Genomic DNA, 15,157 nt, shown 5'->3' with positions numbered 1-15,157 from the left:
GGCCATTTCTCAGCACAAATAATGTTCAAGATGTTTACTTTGCGTCCTAACAGCATAGGAAATGTGACTCTCCTTCTCTCTGGTGTGTTATGGCACATGTGATGTTCAGGCAGCTGCAGTGGGAATCCCTGCCATGAGATGCTCCTCACTAGATTTCACAGTTACTAATTCTCCTCTACATACTCTTTGAGTTTATTTATTTGTGGGGGAAAGGGAGGGTAGAAGGAAAGTCAGACCTGGTGTCTGAAGATTGTAGAGTAGATGTAGTCTCCAGGCTCATTTGGGAAGTCAAAATGAATTGACTTTTCAGATACGATCTAAAAAGTAAAAGCTGGCTGTAACACGTAGGTTTTTGTCTTTAAAGCAAAACCCTGCATCCATTCAATGAGGTTCTGATTCTGAACACACACTGCACAAGTTAGCAGTCTCATGGCAAAAAAGGATGAGCCAGCTTCTGCATGGCAGAATATCTTGGGAGCTTATTTCACAAGCATGGCAGTGTATGGTACGATAGAACTGGACTTACACACAGAGAAATACTTCATGCTCCCTTTCTGCTTGATACTTGGCTATATCACTATGAAGAAGAGTGGTTATTTCTTGTCTCTGAATAACACCATGCCCACGTGAAGACCCAAGACTGAGAATTTAGTGTCTCAGTGTACTTGGGTTGCTGCCTCTCTCAGAGCAGTGCTAAACTTTGCTATTGGAGCTTCTGGTTTCCACTTGTCAATATTTGACAGTTTCCCTCCACCTGATGCTGTACTGCATCAATTCTGAGTACTCTGCTGTGACAGTTTGAAGGTCCAACCAAGATATGCCTAGCCACTTGTCTCCTGATGTAATTATGTCTGCAAGAGCTATGCTTCTTTATTAGCTCATGTTGGATACTGATTTACTGCTGCTGCTGGTTTTTTTTTTTCCTGGGCCATTAAGCTGTCAGTATTGCTGTCTTGCCTATGGCAGCACATCCATTCTCTTTGTTGATTCATTCATCTTCCTCTCTGGGAGGAGAGAACAGCAGTGAGAAAGCAAGTTGGTTGTCCTCATGGTTGGCAACTACTCCACCGTTACAGAACTTCCAGTCTGAGAAATAAATTCTGAAATCACAATACTCAAAAAAAAAAAAAAAAAAAAAAAAAAAGTCAGATCCCTAAAGCATTCAAGATCTAATTTAAAAAAAAAATGTTTTAAATCTTCATGTTTTCTTTTTAATAGGATTGGGGAGAGACCCCTCTGAGAACTCACTGTCATAGGGCTGTATACAAGCTTGTTGTAGTTCTCATTCCTCAGCATTGCTTTTCAAAACACACCGATCCCATAACATGTTTATCCAGAACATTTGACAAAGTAGGGAGTCCAAAAACCATACAAAAGGCTATTCATCAAAAGTGTTGCTTATCTTCAAGTTACCAAAGAAATTATCGGTGCCCTTCTTTTCAAGCAGGAAGACTTCATTCTGTACATTTTGATGTAGTTCTGTGTTCTAAGCCAGAGACAACGGTCCCCTTTTTATAATAAGCATGAATGAGTTCAGATGAACACAAAGCAGTCTTGGACTTGTTATAATTTGAACAAATAAAAAATCCATGATCTTAAACTAAATTGAGGGTAAATGATATGTCAGCCAAATGACACTGCGTCTCTGGACCTCACTGTCCTCTACATGAAAGACGATGACAGGGTTAAATACAACTTATGCTTGTGAAAGGTGAATGCTAATCAAAGTGGCTGCTTACAGACGTAACCCTCCCATGGCGCCTTTCTTTAAACTTCGCATGCCCAATGCTGATACCAGCACATACCCAAAAGAGGCATCGTGTTAGTTGGACCTGGCTTTCCCAATGTCTGTATAGGTTGAGCTCTTTAGTGGGGCTTTTTTTTAAATTGTAAATCAGCTATTAGATAAAAGCTCCAAAAAGCCCCACTGAAGTGCCCTATCTATATAGACGCTGCAGAGCAGGGTCAAACTAATGCACTGTTGCTTCTGCTATAGCGTGTTGGGGTTTTTGGGGGGGAGAAACGGGCTTCACATCTGTCAGCAGCCAGTAAGAAGACCATCAAGGAAGTCTTTCTCTGACCTGATGTTTTCAATTCTTCCTCTTAGGGGCCAACTTCACCAGCAGTGCTGTGAGAAGTGGACGCAAGTGAATGATGAAACTCAAGCTAAGATGGCTAGGATGGCTGCTGCTGCTGCCTGGGGTTTAGGTAACATATCCCTTCCAGCTTTGCTGATGTGACAGCATGTTCTCTTGGTCCTTGTAGCATGAGACAGGGTGCATAGGAGTTCTTCACAGCCCACTACAAATGAAAAGGGGCCCAAGTTCAAATGGGAAGAATGCTTCAAGTAAAAAAAATGTGTAGGTGGAACATTAAATGATTTTGAATCATGGGGCATTTCTAACAAGTGAGTTTCTTCTGTAGTTCCCTCTGTCATCCCAGGACACCTGCATGGGGGACATTCCGTTCTCCAAAGCAGTGCTATAGAGCTCCAGTTTAGTTTCTTTGAAAGGATCTGATAGCACTGTGGAACCCAGCCCTTGGTACTGAGTGCATAGCCCTGTTGTAATCCAACTCTGTAATGGTTTGAGAGAGGGCTGTTGTATCATCGGGGTGTCCATGTCTCTGCAGGTCAGTGGGACAGCATGGAGGAATATACCTGTATGATCCCAAGGGACACCCATGATGGGGCCTTCTACAGGGCTGTACTGGCACTTCATCAGGACCTCTTTTCGTTAGCCCAGCAGGTACGTGCTTTTCTTCATGACTTCGTGCCTGTAAATTCCTACTGAAGATCGCATGCTCTTCCATGCAGACAAGGAATTTCTGTGAGAGCAGATAGATATAACTCAGGAGTAACTTCCCTCCAGTTGATATTCTTATCCCCAACTGCTGAGCTTGTCTTTTCTTTCTTGGAATACTGTAGTAGATGTCTGTCAAGGCAACATTGGTTCAAGGGTTGTAGAGTGCAAACTACCATAGTCATTTGGCTGTTTGTACTGGTAGGCACATTTGGCAAGCAAGAGGAAGTTGCAAGAAATATCGTATCTGTTAAACCTATTCTACAAAACACAGTCTTCTGTTAAGAGGACAGATGGCAGAAGACTTGCATAGCAGAATCTCCTTGTCATCACATGTGTTCATGTATCTACCGATCCTTTTCAGTCCACAAGATGTTGCAGTGGATTCCTAGTTCTCTTTTACTTTCTAGAAGTAGGAAAAACCTTTAATTCTTAGACTAGGAGTAGGAATGAGGGGATCCTGCTGAGCAGAAATATGTCGATCCAAGTGCATCTGTGACACGTCACTCACAGGTCCTGTTTTCACTGTGCAGCTGTGAAGCACACTGATTATTTCTGAGGACACTTGTGTAGTGTTTCTCAGAATTCTGTGCTGACTTGCACAACTAGATAAAGGAGTCATCCAATCTGGCCTGTCAGAACCCATACACAAATCTTTAATGATGTGCATAAGAAAATTAGCCAAGCATTTAAAATACTAGGATTTGTAATTAACCTTTAACATTTTGAAAGGGAAAAGCTACAGATGAGAGATTTATATAATTAGTAGCACCAGAGCAGGACCCTGTTTCATGCCTCCAATGCATTTTTTGTTTGTTTTGTATTGAGAGAAGCAGAATTTGCAAGGTCTATAAAGCTCATAGAAACTTACTGGGGCATGTAGAAGGGTGAGCCGGTCTTAGGTAAATTTACATTATCAAGAAGCCAAAACTCTTGAGCCGTTTCTGCAACTGGGTGTTTTGCACACAAACTTCTTTCCTCCATGGTAGCTGGTGAGTTCTGCAAGGATACTGGGATCAAAAGCCCTGTAAACTTTGGAATCTAATGACCATTGGACTGGTCACATTCAGGTTATAAATGTAGTTCCCTTTTTTTACCTGCATCTAGTACTGGATTCTCCAGCTACCTGTTAGTTTCCATTTTAGAGTTAATTCTCCCTGCAGGTGACCATCCTTTCTAACCATGACAGTATAATGTAGTGACACTTCATTATGGAATTGTTGAAGGGGATCACTTAGTGGCCATGTAAGATGTAGCTGCCTTTAGACAAAGCTCATCAGTGACATCTCCACTTCTGTTCCAGTGCATCGACAAAGCCAGAGACCTGTTGGATGCTGAGCTGACTGCCATGGCAGGAGAGAGCTACAGTCGGGCCTATGGGGTGAGTTTCTGATGTGGAGCCTTAATACATTGATCAGAACTTCCTCGCTGTGTTCATTTTCTAGTTATAGGGCCCATCCAGGTCATACAGACTTCAAATGGCCCTTTGGATTTTGAGGGTCTTAATGAAAGGGTCTGAATCCATTGAGAAGCAGAGTAAGAAACAAGTCTGACTGGTGCACTAGAACTTGGCTTCTCATAGCCAGCCCTTGCCTCTGCCCCTGCCTGAGTCCAGAAGTTAATTCCTGGCTCTGTGGAGAAGCCAAGACCTAACTTCTGTCTTTTTCAATAGGAAGTCATTCTTTAGACTAGGATTCAGTTTGCATTTTGTACTATTGCAGGGGAAGCTCAGGATCAAGTGAAAACACAAGTGAAATTCTCTTGTTTCCACCCACCCCTGCAAAATTCAGAACTGGGGGTTCCTTGTTAGATCTCTTTGAAGAAGTGTGGGAGACAGTGGATTATCAAGGTCTTTATGAGAACTACTTGTTTTTTCCATCTTGGTCAGTAGATAAACCTAGGATTTTGATGTCAAGTTAAGTATAGATCCTTGACTGTGGATTCATTGTGCAGCAATTGGAATGGAATGTAATTATTTCCTTCAGGCGATGGTATCCTGCCAGATGCTGTCGGAGCTGGAAGAGGTTATCCAGTATAAACTTGTCCCAGAACGGCGTGAGATCATCCGCCAGATATGGTGGGAGAGACTGCAGGTAAATCTGCCTCAAAAAACAGTATGCTTGCAGCCAGATGCTTGGGCTCTTATACACTGAGCAGCAACAACCTCCTGGTAATATCCCAGACATAGGCACTCAACACCTTTCTCTTGCCCCAGTGGCATTCACCACCTGTTTCCTTCACAGAAGTGTCTTGCATAGATTCGAAGTCAGTACCTCTGGAGTTTTAGTGGTACAGTCAATCATTTTAAAGCTCGGTATGCAAACTTGCAAACTGGCCTCCTCCAAAGCTGGTTCTGATGGGAGCCGTATGGAACAGAGGTATCTGTGAAACCTCCATGGCCATTTTTCTGAACACTTGCTCTGGTGTGCAGGTGTTAAGCTAGGACACTTCTAGCATATCATAGACACCCCATCTTATCAAAGGTCATTATCTTCCTGCCTGCGTTTAAAGAGGGGTGAGTGTTCTGCTTAAGAAACATGAGCAAATGATCAGGAAGAAGAATATTGGGAAGCCAGCTGCTGCAGCTATACACAAAGACTCACAGGAAACCTCTCTCTTTATAGGGCACCTCACCCACTCCCTAAGCAGTGCAACATTGTTCCATGATGTTTTCCTTTGATTTGCCCTGTCCAGTTTGAAATGGCCTAAGCCACAGACCTCTCCCTCCCACAGGGAAACTAATACATCTCTTTCCTCAACGAGCACAAAGCCAAGACACCTCCCAAGACTTAAGACTCTTCTGAATGGGTATCCTTTCAGAAGGGAGCTCTTGCATAAAAAAAAGACCTCTGTATGAAGCAGAGCATGCTTCATACAGCTTCCAGCACCATTCAGAGATGTTCCTTTTTGAGGACCGGTATAGTCGGAACACAGTGTTCATACCACTTGAGACTTAAGTGTTCTGTCTAGAGGAAGAATTTCTCCCTCCTCCTCCACCTCTTTGTGCCTCCATGCCAAAGACTAATGACCTGTTGCTGCTGTGAGCTCTTCAGCCATTTGGGAAGCTGTGACAAAGCTTTTCACCTCCAAGCTGCATTCCTGTCTGGAAAAGCTCAACGGCTGTTTCGCTGGAGAGGAAAGGCTGAGTGACTGGGAGGGTAATGTCTATGAATACAGCTGTTTATGGCCCTGAAAAACAGTACATGCAGTTCTTGCACGTTTTATAGCATCTCTATTAAAAAATTACGAAATCTAGTTGGCCAATTTGATGAAAGGTTTATTTAGGCATTGAAGAACAGGCTTTCACTGCCTAATGTGCCCAAACCCAGTTTGTAAGAGATGGGGGGCCAAAAGCATGGAGTAGGAAGGTGCTTAACCCTACTGGACAAAGTCCACTGTCCACCTTGGGGGTGGTGCAAGTCTGAACAGATTCTGGCTGTACCTAAACTCTGGAGTCCTCAAACACCCTTTTATCCCACCCTTGAAGGACTTGATCAACCTGGTGAGCTCAAGCCACAATAGATGGCTAGCACCACTTGGGGAGAGAGACAACTCCCCACCACTCTGCCTTTGACACGTGCCCTACAATTTCAGTGCCAGATCATGCTGTGCAGCCTCTTCTGGCAGTTGTCCCCTACCCTAGTATATGGCCTTGCAGTTCCTATCAAATCAGTCCCCTCAGTCTGTAAAAATCAGCAGCAAGCAAGGACAAGAGAAGGGACAGGAACAGAAATGCAGCTTTGCAGTTTTTGTTAAGAACTGTTTTTTTGTTATTGTTGCACCTTCTGACATTGGAACAAGCCAAGGCTGAGACCAAAATAGAGCTTCAGGCCAGGTTAGGAAATGTTGTGAAACCCCTGCCTGGTTATTTTGACAGCACAGGAATAGCTGCTCAGCTTTTGGATCCACTCCTGCTGTACAAAGCCATGCTTTTTCCATTAGACGATGCCATTTGACTTAAAGCCCCAAGTTGGCTATTCATGCAGTTGTGACCACTAAACCAAAGGCATAGGAGCTTATCCTTATTTATACATAGCAAGATTAAGAATGTGACCAGTCAGTGCCCTGTTTCTGTTTGCTGTGAAATCCAAGTACAGCACTCTCTCCTGTCTTGTAATGGTGTCTTTAGTTCTGGAAATATAAGTGGGAGAGGAGGATCCCAGAGGAAGAGACAGCAAGAATAAGTTCTGTCTGTTTTTTTGCCCAGGGCTGCCAGCGGATTGTGGAAGACTGGCAGAGAATACTTATGGTTCGGTCCCTTGTGGTCAGTCCTCATGAGGACATGAGGACTTGGCTCAAGTACGCCAGCCTGTGTGGCAAGAGTGGAAGACTGGTGAGTCCTGTCAAGCCCTTAGTTTCAACCCCAGCTTTCTAGACCCTTGGCTTCACCATTCCATGTTAGCTAGAAATTTCTCCCAAATTCCTTGTTTTCTTAAGTAAAATGTATGAGGAGACTGGTTAGAAGCTGCCAGAACTGGAGTCTGCCTGGATTTGGAGCTTTGTGGACACAACACTGTCCTCAAGGGAACAGCATTGAACCTGAGAGAAACTTCCAGCCAAGCTTCATTCCTGTGCTGGGCCTGCAAACTCTCATGTAGCACGGGTAACATTAATCATCCTTGGCTCTTTTTGTAGCACTTTCTGTCGTATTTAGGAAGTTATGTTAGTAGCATTATATTACAGGCCTAGCCTGGACAGTCACTGCCGTAGTATTTATTACCCCCCAAAAAATAGTAAACCACAAAGAACCCCACAAACTGTTGGCCTCTGAAGTAAAAATATAACCTTACAGGCCAGGAAAAAACATACGGTCTTTCAAGGGGGCCATCCTTATAAATCTGGGAAGCAGTAATTGAGCTGCTATATTGCCAATCTTCCTGTATCCCTGCATATAAATAATGACAGTAACAGTTTACTGCAAGGTTACAAAATTACATTCCGCTCCCCAGTGAATCATGTTAATCACTAAATTCCCGACAGCACAGCACGTTCAATGTGCCAGTTGCTCCTTGAGCTCAGAAATTTGTCCTAAATTGCTTCAGTGCCAGTGTTTGGCCTCGGATTTAATCCATGGCCTTTTTGACAGTCCTGTGAAACTAGTTTTTGCTGGGAAAGTCTGTGCCCACGAGGAATAAAGACCTAGTACGTCATTGGTTCCTGGAGAAAGAAATCCCCACAGAAACCAAGCTGAATTGTCAAATCTTATGTTCTGTGTAAACTCCCATGAGCCTGTCTGAGAAGTTTAGTCTTGCACGTGGTTGTGAGTGCAGAGCTGCAGTTTCTACATGACGTAACTTGCCTGTGTGTTCCTATCAAACAAAGCAGCGCTCTTGCTTTAATGCCTTTCAGACATAGGTATGAAAAGGGGAAGGTAGAGGTGAGAGTGATCTTGTTATAACCTTCTTTTTTCTTTGTCATTCTTTCAAGGCTTTGGCCCACAAGACACTGGTGCTACTCCTTGGAGTAGATCCATCTCGACAGTTAGACCACCCTTTGCCAACGGTTCATCCCCAAGTGACCTATGCGTATATGAAACACATGTGGAAGAGCGCTCGTAAGGTACATATCATTGAGAGGCTGAGAATCTATTCCACACTCCATTGCTCATGTTTGTTTCTTGCAGTGTCCTAGTCACTAGCTTTCTAGTTCCCAAGCAAGAAAACCAGGACTGGAATTTGTTCTTAAACTCTCCTCCCTAACTAACAAGTCTGTCTGTTGTTTGGGAAGAAAAAACTTTTCAAACCCAATTTTTATCTCCTGTGATCAGACCTTCTCTGTAATAAACCAGTGACAGTTTCCTGGATGACACAGGCAAGAGTCGTTTTCAGCAGTTTCACTGATGTCCTTGGAGCATTTACCACCCCATGCCTGGTCCTGTCACCTCATTAGTAGGGTATATTGCTGTCCATTGGGCTATCCCTTTGGTCAAGATTCTGAGCTGCAGGAGGGGGGGAAGGAGCTGGTCAACCACACATGGTTATGGTGAGATATTCACATGTGTCCCCAACCATGGTAACCAGGAGAGAAACAAGAAAAATAGCCACAACCTGAATAATGAATGATCAAAACAGATTTGTGAGATGATCATGGATGAAAACGCCCAACAGATGAAGGCATCTAACTGCAAGACAGCTGGAAAACGCGTAGGGATTTGTCAAGAGAGTAACTTGGCTGTGGGGGACCTAGGATGAATGCTTCTGACATTGCAACACAGTGGGAATTTATAGACTCAAATCCAGTAAGCTGCAGACTGGATAACTTATCTTTTTAATATATATTAAAACTTCTAGTTATTTTCATATTCTGCCACATTTTTCTCATTGTTTCTGTCTGGACTTGCCAGCTCTGGGACAGGAGCCATTTCCAAGGACTTAGCCTTAGCACTTGCCACTTAAATGTAAAAAGCAGAGGGAGCTGCCTGCAACTCTGCTCTGCACAAGAGCCTTTTCTTGCTCTCTCCACTACATTTTTCTGAGGGGTTACTTCATTACCCAGTGGCTGCCTTTAAGAAACAACCTCCATTTATCCGTATTCTTTCTGTTCTTCATCTTGATGGCAGACAAGGTGGAAAAGGCTGATGCAACTGTAGACAGCAGAATGAAAGGTGGCACAAAGGGTATCGCCACACTGCAGTGCCCTCGGAAAGTCCTTGAGCTAGCTCTAAACAAGAAGTAAAGCAAATTTGCTGGGTGGAACCTAGCACTAGCATGACTGTACAGCTTCCAAGACCTGGGCTAACTGAAGTATCCCTCCAGGCCCTGCCCTGTGCAGTATACAGCTCTTCATGGAGGGATAAGAGAAAGGGAGAGGAAATGAAGGGAGAACAAGCCAGGACAAGATAGTGCAGGACCATGAGTGAGGAGCTTCAGTATGACAGGAAAGGAGAGTAACAAAGACTGAAGAAAAGGAAAGACATTTCAGCTCAACCCTCTCTCCTTACTTGAGTACAGTGTTCCCTGTCTTTATTACATCATATAACCTCTTTAAGCAAAGGCCATGACTTGTAATGTCTCATCTGTAAAGCTTTGTATGTGCTTGTTCCGCCACATAAGCAGTGCCTCACCCAGAAGTTGGCACTAGTTCCAAAATTGTGTGCAAGTTTCAACCTTGGCTGTAAGCTCTCTTCTAAATGGACTCTTTGCACACCAGATGTATTTTTCACCTGAATTAATGTATTTTGGGAGATGCACTTCTGTCCCGGAGAATGGAGAGTGTGACTGAACAGGGCTTTTTTATCATAGGTCTGAGTCTATGGAACAGCATGCACACATCCAGCTGGGTATAGGATGTTATATAATGAGGCACATGAACTTGCTGGAGGATCTTGTGTGACTTTGTGGATCCAAAGAAGTGGGAAATTGAGTTTTCCTCTGCAAAATTTCAATCTGGAATCATTCCGTTATGCCCTGAAGTTTGCTCTTTGTTGTTAGCAAACTGTTTCTAATATAGCACTTGCCAAATCCACAGAGACAAAGGGAGGCCTATCCGTAGAGCTTCCACAAAGCTCCTGCAGTCTCTTAAAGTTGTGGGACAACAGAACTGATTAGAATAAACCCCACAGTGCTGCTTCTAACACAGGCTGCTCTCAATGGTTGCAGTCCAAGTAGACTCCTCCTCCTGCAAAATTGCAAATTGATTTTTTTTTTTACCTGACTTATTAAAATACACTTCCCACTTAAATAAGCACAAGTGTTCTGCATTACAGTTCACAATAATTAATCTTCAACACTTACAGAAAGAGACGAGCTCTGCTCTGGATAGGGAGGCCAGGAAGCATTTAAGAGAAGGAGGTAGGAAGAGATGTATCTTAAACAGTGACTTGTTTCAGACAAATATTAGTTTTAGGTAGCACCATCATTTTTAAATGGACATTCAAGAGGAGTGGGTGCTTTTCTAACCATGGACAGAGCTCCTGCCACCCTTCTGCTCACATTAGCAGCGTGACAACTTTCCATATTCTGCCTCAGGGTGAAAACCCTCAGTCCTATTGATTGATTGAATTCAGCAAGTTGAAGAGTGTGGTTGACATTTGCACTGTGCAGATGAGTCATTCCAATTCAGGTAATTTTTGTCTCTCCCTCCTAAATGGCTCCATTAATGAGAAGAATGTTCATTCCCCTACACTGAACAAAAACAAATCAAGCTGTTAATGGCACATTGTGTGTTTCCTGACCTGGAGTGACCTCTTAGATTTCAAAAAAAGGGAGCAACATACCTCACGATCATGGCGAACTCTTACTCTAATTGCTTCCAGTGAATTGCACACACCTCTTTGCTTTAACCTGAAACTTTAACTTTTCTTGTCTTTTAATTTCAGTGAATTTAAAGACTTTTTCCCCCCCAACAAATGTTACCTTCTCAAACTGTTTAGGCACTCTTCTCTCTGTAGGCTAACAGAAAAAGAGCAATATACAGTGACATGAGACGTTCCAGAACCTTACAGAGGGATCTATATAGCTCTTTACTAGCTGAGGCATCCACCATGCTTCACTCCAGGACTTACACTATTGAGCGAAGTCCATAGGGTGAGGAAGGAAGTGGTAAATCTCCCCTAGGCAGCATTTTTTCAAACAGCTGTAAATGTAGCATAGGCAGATTTCCAGTAATCTTGGATGCCATCAATTTGCTTGTCGTTTTGATAATGGCACAAACAATTGAAGATTATAAAGCACATACATTTGGGAGGCTGTCAGGAGTTACATAGCTTACATGCTGTTTATCAGCTGTCAGTTGGTTTCCAAGTGCATTTCAAGTGAATTACATTAATTCATTCACTAGAATCCTAAATAATCAGGGACCTCCCCCAGGTCCCATCACAATTCAAATAAGACCCCTCCGTTCATGTTCTAGGACAAGATTTATCAGAAGGAGCAGCAGCAGAACCTTTTCTGTGGAAGGTTCTCATTTATTAGCATTGACTTCATTGCTTTGCCAGCATCAGGGTTTGTTGGCCATTAGAGCACAGCGTCAAGGCCTGTCAGTTCAGCCAGGCTCATGACTTTTTGTCTGATGTGAAGATGAGCGTGGTCAGGATGCAGTTATTCATTCCTGCGAGTAGCCATTCAGTTGCCATATTTATGGGGTGTTGATTTATTTCAGAATTGTTAACTTAAGGAGTCTGAGGCTCAGGGATGTTAAAGCCAATGTGTGCAGTGAAAGAATGTGGCTGTGTAAATGGATTTATTGTACCGTGTAAAGCATTACTGTATGTGTAGGTGATGAAAGGGCATTTAAGGGGAAAAGTATGGGATGCTGCAATTCCCATGAATCTGTTTTTCTTGAACCTTTCTGGCCCTTTGGGAAGCTCTATTTAACCCACATATTCATGCTTTCACCATCTGATTGCAGATTGATGCATTCCAGCACATGCAGCACTTTGTGCAGACAATGCAGCAACAGGCACAACATGCTATTGCAACTGAGGACCAGCAGCACAAGCAGGAGCTGCACAAGCTTATGGCACGGTTAGTACCAGGTCCTCTGTGACCCTGGGTTTGGGTCATTACACTGGCATATCTCTTCAGATTACAAAGGCCATGCAGAAAACAAGCTGGACAATAATTCTCCTTCATTTGGCTGGTGGAGGCCAGTCACGTGATGTGACATGCAGACCTGTTGCATAATTGCAGCCATTCAGCCTTTTGCAGGTCCAGAAGGTCTCTTGGTAGGTTAGACACCATCAGACTCCGTTGAAACAAGCTTGTGTTTGTCCTAGGCAGCTGGCTGTATTTTTCCTGTAGTGTAGCTGATTGGACAAAAAAGACAGCGGTCTCTGCATGACTTTCTTTAGGGACTTTGGGAGTGGGGGGCAACCAGTTAGCAGGAAAGAAGCGCTTTCCACATGACTGGCACATCCATGCTTCTGGCAGCTCAGGCACTTTGGTGCTGCCCTCAGCCACTGAGTGCCCAGCATGAAAGATCCTTTTCAAAAACACCATTGCATTAAAAATGCATCCAGTAATGTCAACTTCCCTCCCCAGGGCTTGGCAGCTCTGACAAGTCTATTGTTTCTTGCTGAATGATTCAAAATGATGATTTATTGCTGAAGGGAATTTTTTAAAGCACCAATATATTTCCTAAACCCTTATGACAATGAGAACTTTATAACAGCCATTCTCTGTTAAATCTTGCATAATGATTAGCTTGAACAGCAAGTGCTTATGAGCTGAAGACAGGGTTCTTGATGTGTGATGCTAATTGGAAGTTGCAAAAGTTAAAAAGGACTGAGCTGTGTTAGGTGTGTATTTATAGCCCGCGGAGAGACCTAAGCATCAAACTTCACAAACCTTCACAATCCATCTTACAACATGGGAAGCATTTATTTTCTTCCCCCCAGGGGGTGGAGTTAATATCCTTGGCTAAACCAAGAATCATTATTCTCCATGCACCCTCAGTGGGTGGCTGTCATAGTGTATTCCTACGCCATGCTAGTTTTAATGGTGGTAGGTTATTTGCGGCACCTCACAGGGAGACTATGCCACCTGCATAGTGATCTTTTTTGGAGGATTTCGGTGCAATTAAAAACACTAATTAGGCCTCATGATGCCTCTGTAAAGCAGTTATTAGCTTCATTCTGTAAATGGGCAACCTGCAGCACTTGGACATGCCTCAAGTCAAGCAAGCCAGGGAGACAAAACATAGGAAGGAGCCATCGGCAGCCATTCTAACTACCAAGCAGTGCCCTCTGTCTGCATTTCAGCCTGGCTTATGTAGCTAGATTCCAGATGAAGTCAGCCTTGTAAGCCAACTGGTTCATGTTTTAGTGTCTGTCCTGTTTCAAGGGTAACAGTCTAACTTGCTTTATCAGGTGTTTCCTGAAACTGGGAGAGTGGCAGCTTAACCTACAAGGCATCAATGAAAGCACCATCCCCAAAGTCTTGCAGTATTACAGTGCTGCCACTGAGCATGACCGTAACTGGTACAAGGTGAGCAAGGAGAAACCTTAATGCTAAACCACAGGCAGTACAGGTAAGTACTGCACCCTGAAGCACAGTGCAACACAAGATTGTTTGGCCTACGTAACCTTCTCCCCTGTTGAATATATATGATAGACCCCAGTATAGCACTGAGACCAGTGTAAGTGTCTGTGCAGCTCAGGTCAAGCATGACGTTGTTCAGATGTTGATTGGCCAGTAGCACTGGGTCACAGTTCAACTCGTGCAGTCACATTTGGGATCTTCTGTCTTGCAGAATAATTGCAGATGGTTAATGACTGGGGGATGCTAATCCCTAGGGAGATGGATAAACTTGCTTCAGTGCAGTGGTCCAAGCCAGGATTCCTGCCATTAGTTCTTAAAGGAGTTTTTACCTTCAGAACCTTCCAAAGCTAACACTGGAGAGCCTACCTGCCTGTGGGCGGTATACTCCTAACCAGATGTCCTTCCACCTCTTCCCCCATAGACTTCTCCTTGAGCTTCACCTTCTCATTTCTGCCCCCTTTTCCTGAACTAGAACCCCTCACTTTAAAAACTTTGCAAAGCATGTTGGTAGGGTGAGAAAATGGAAAGTGGTTTTAATTGTATTGCAGAGATGTTTTATTCAAAGGTGGAAGCTGCATAGAGGCTTCCTCATCCCTGGGTTTCTTGTTGACATTGATTCCCTCATTGACAGGCTTGGCACGCCTGGGCAGTGATGAACTTTGAGGCTGTGCTTCACTACAAACATCAGAACCAGGCCAGAGACGAAAAGAAGAAACTGCGTCACGCCAGCGGAACCAGCATCACCAGCGCCAACACAGAAGGCAGCAACAGTGAGAGCGAAGCAGAGAGCACAGAGAATAGTCCCATCCCATCTCCTGTGCAAAAGAAAGTCACTGAGGTATGGCCTGCCCTTCCTTCCTGCTGGGGGCAGGGATGAGTGGCATTGAATAGCAGGTGTTCAGTCCTTTCTGAGAGCTCTCCCATGTTAGGGCTCAGGCTTTTCACACATGGATTTAAGTGAGGCTTGAAATAAGCAAAAAAGCATTTAGTGGCTCTTACTTCTCATGATTTTGCCAGTAGATTCAAGTATCGTAAGAATCCTGGCTGTGTAGCTCTGGAGGAGACATGGGGGAAGAGCAGGGAATACCTATGCATCCTCTGAAGGAAAAGGTACATGCACACTCAGGTATAGGCTCATGCATCCTAGACTAGATGAATACATCTTGTGGGGGAGAACTGGCAAGAGACTGGAGTGGTATGAATCGTGTGTATATGTATGTAAATATATGCTCCATTGCTTGGGATAATGAGGGAAGCCTGTAGACTGGTAACAACTTGCCGTCCAGTTCCTCCTGATGTGTTCTTGCCAAACTAATACAGCCATTTATATTCCCCCAGGATTTATCCAAGACTCTCCTGATGTACACAGTCCCTGCT

The 15,157-nt window shown here is 43.8% G+C and overlaps 1 protein-coding gene across 2 annotated transcripts in view; it reads left to right on the top strand.

Moving 5' to 3' along the window:
* MTOR (mechanistic target of rapamycin kinase) overlaps window positions 1-15,157 on the top strand; it is a 103,246-nt gene that overhangs the window by 70,557 nt on the left and 17,532 nt on the right. For both annotated transcript variants that reach the window (XM_014523163.2, XM_025211341.1), the window contains 10 exons: window positions 2,108-2,208; window positions 2,632-2,747; window positions 4,105-4,182; window positions 4,787-4,894; window positions 7,009-7,134; window positions 8,229-8,360; window positions 12,150-12,265; window positions 13,609-13,726; window positions 14,412-14,618; window positions 15,119-15,157. The exon at window positions 15,119-15,157 is cut by the window's right edge and continues 92 nt beyond it. In XM_014523163.2, coding sequence (XP_014378649.1) covers window positions 2,108-2,208; window positions 2,632-2,747; window positions 4,105-4,182; window positions 4,787-4,894; window positions 7,009-7,134; window positions 8,229-8,360; window positions 12,150-12,265; window positions 13,609-13,726; window positions 14,412-14,618; window positions 15,119-15,157 — 1,141 coding nt within the window. The remainder of the gene's footprint in view (window positions 1-2,107; window positions 2,209-2,631; window positions 2,748-4,104; window positions 4,183-4,786; window positions 4,895-7,008; window positions 7,135-8,228; window positions 8,361-12,149; window positions 12,266-13,608; window positions 13,727-14,411; window positions 14,619-15,118) is intronic.

Source organism: Alligator sinensis, unplaced genomic scaffold (genome assembly GCF_000455745.1).
Source record: "Alligator sinensis unplaced genomic scaffold, ASM45574v1 scaffold366_1, whole genome shotgun sequence".
NCBI lineage: Eukaryota > Metazoa > Chordata > Crocodylia > Alligatoridae > Alligator > Alligator sinensis.
This window is presented reverse-complemented; position numbering and strand designations above follow the sequence as displayed.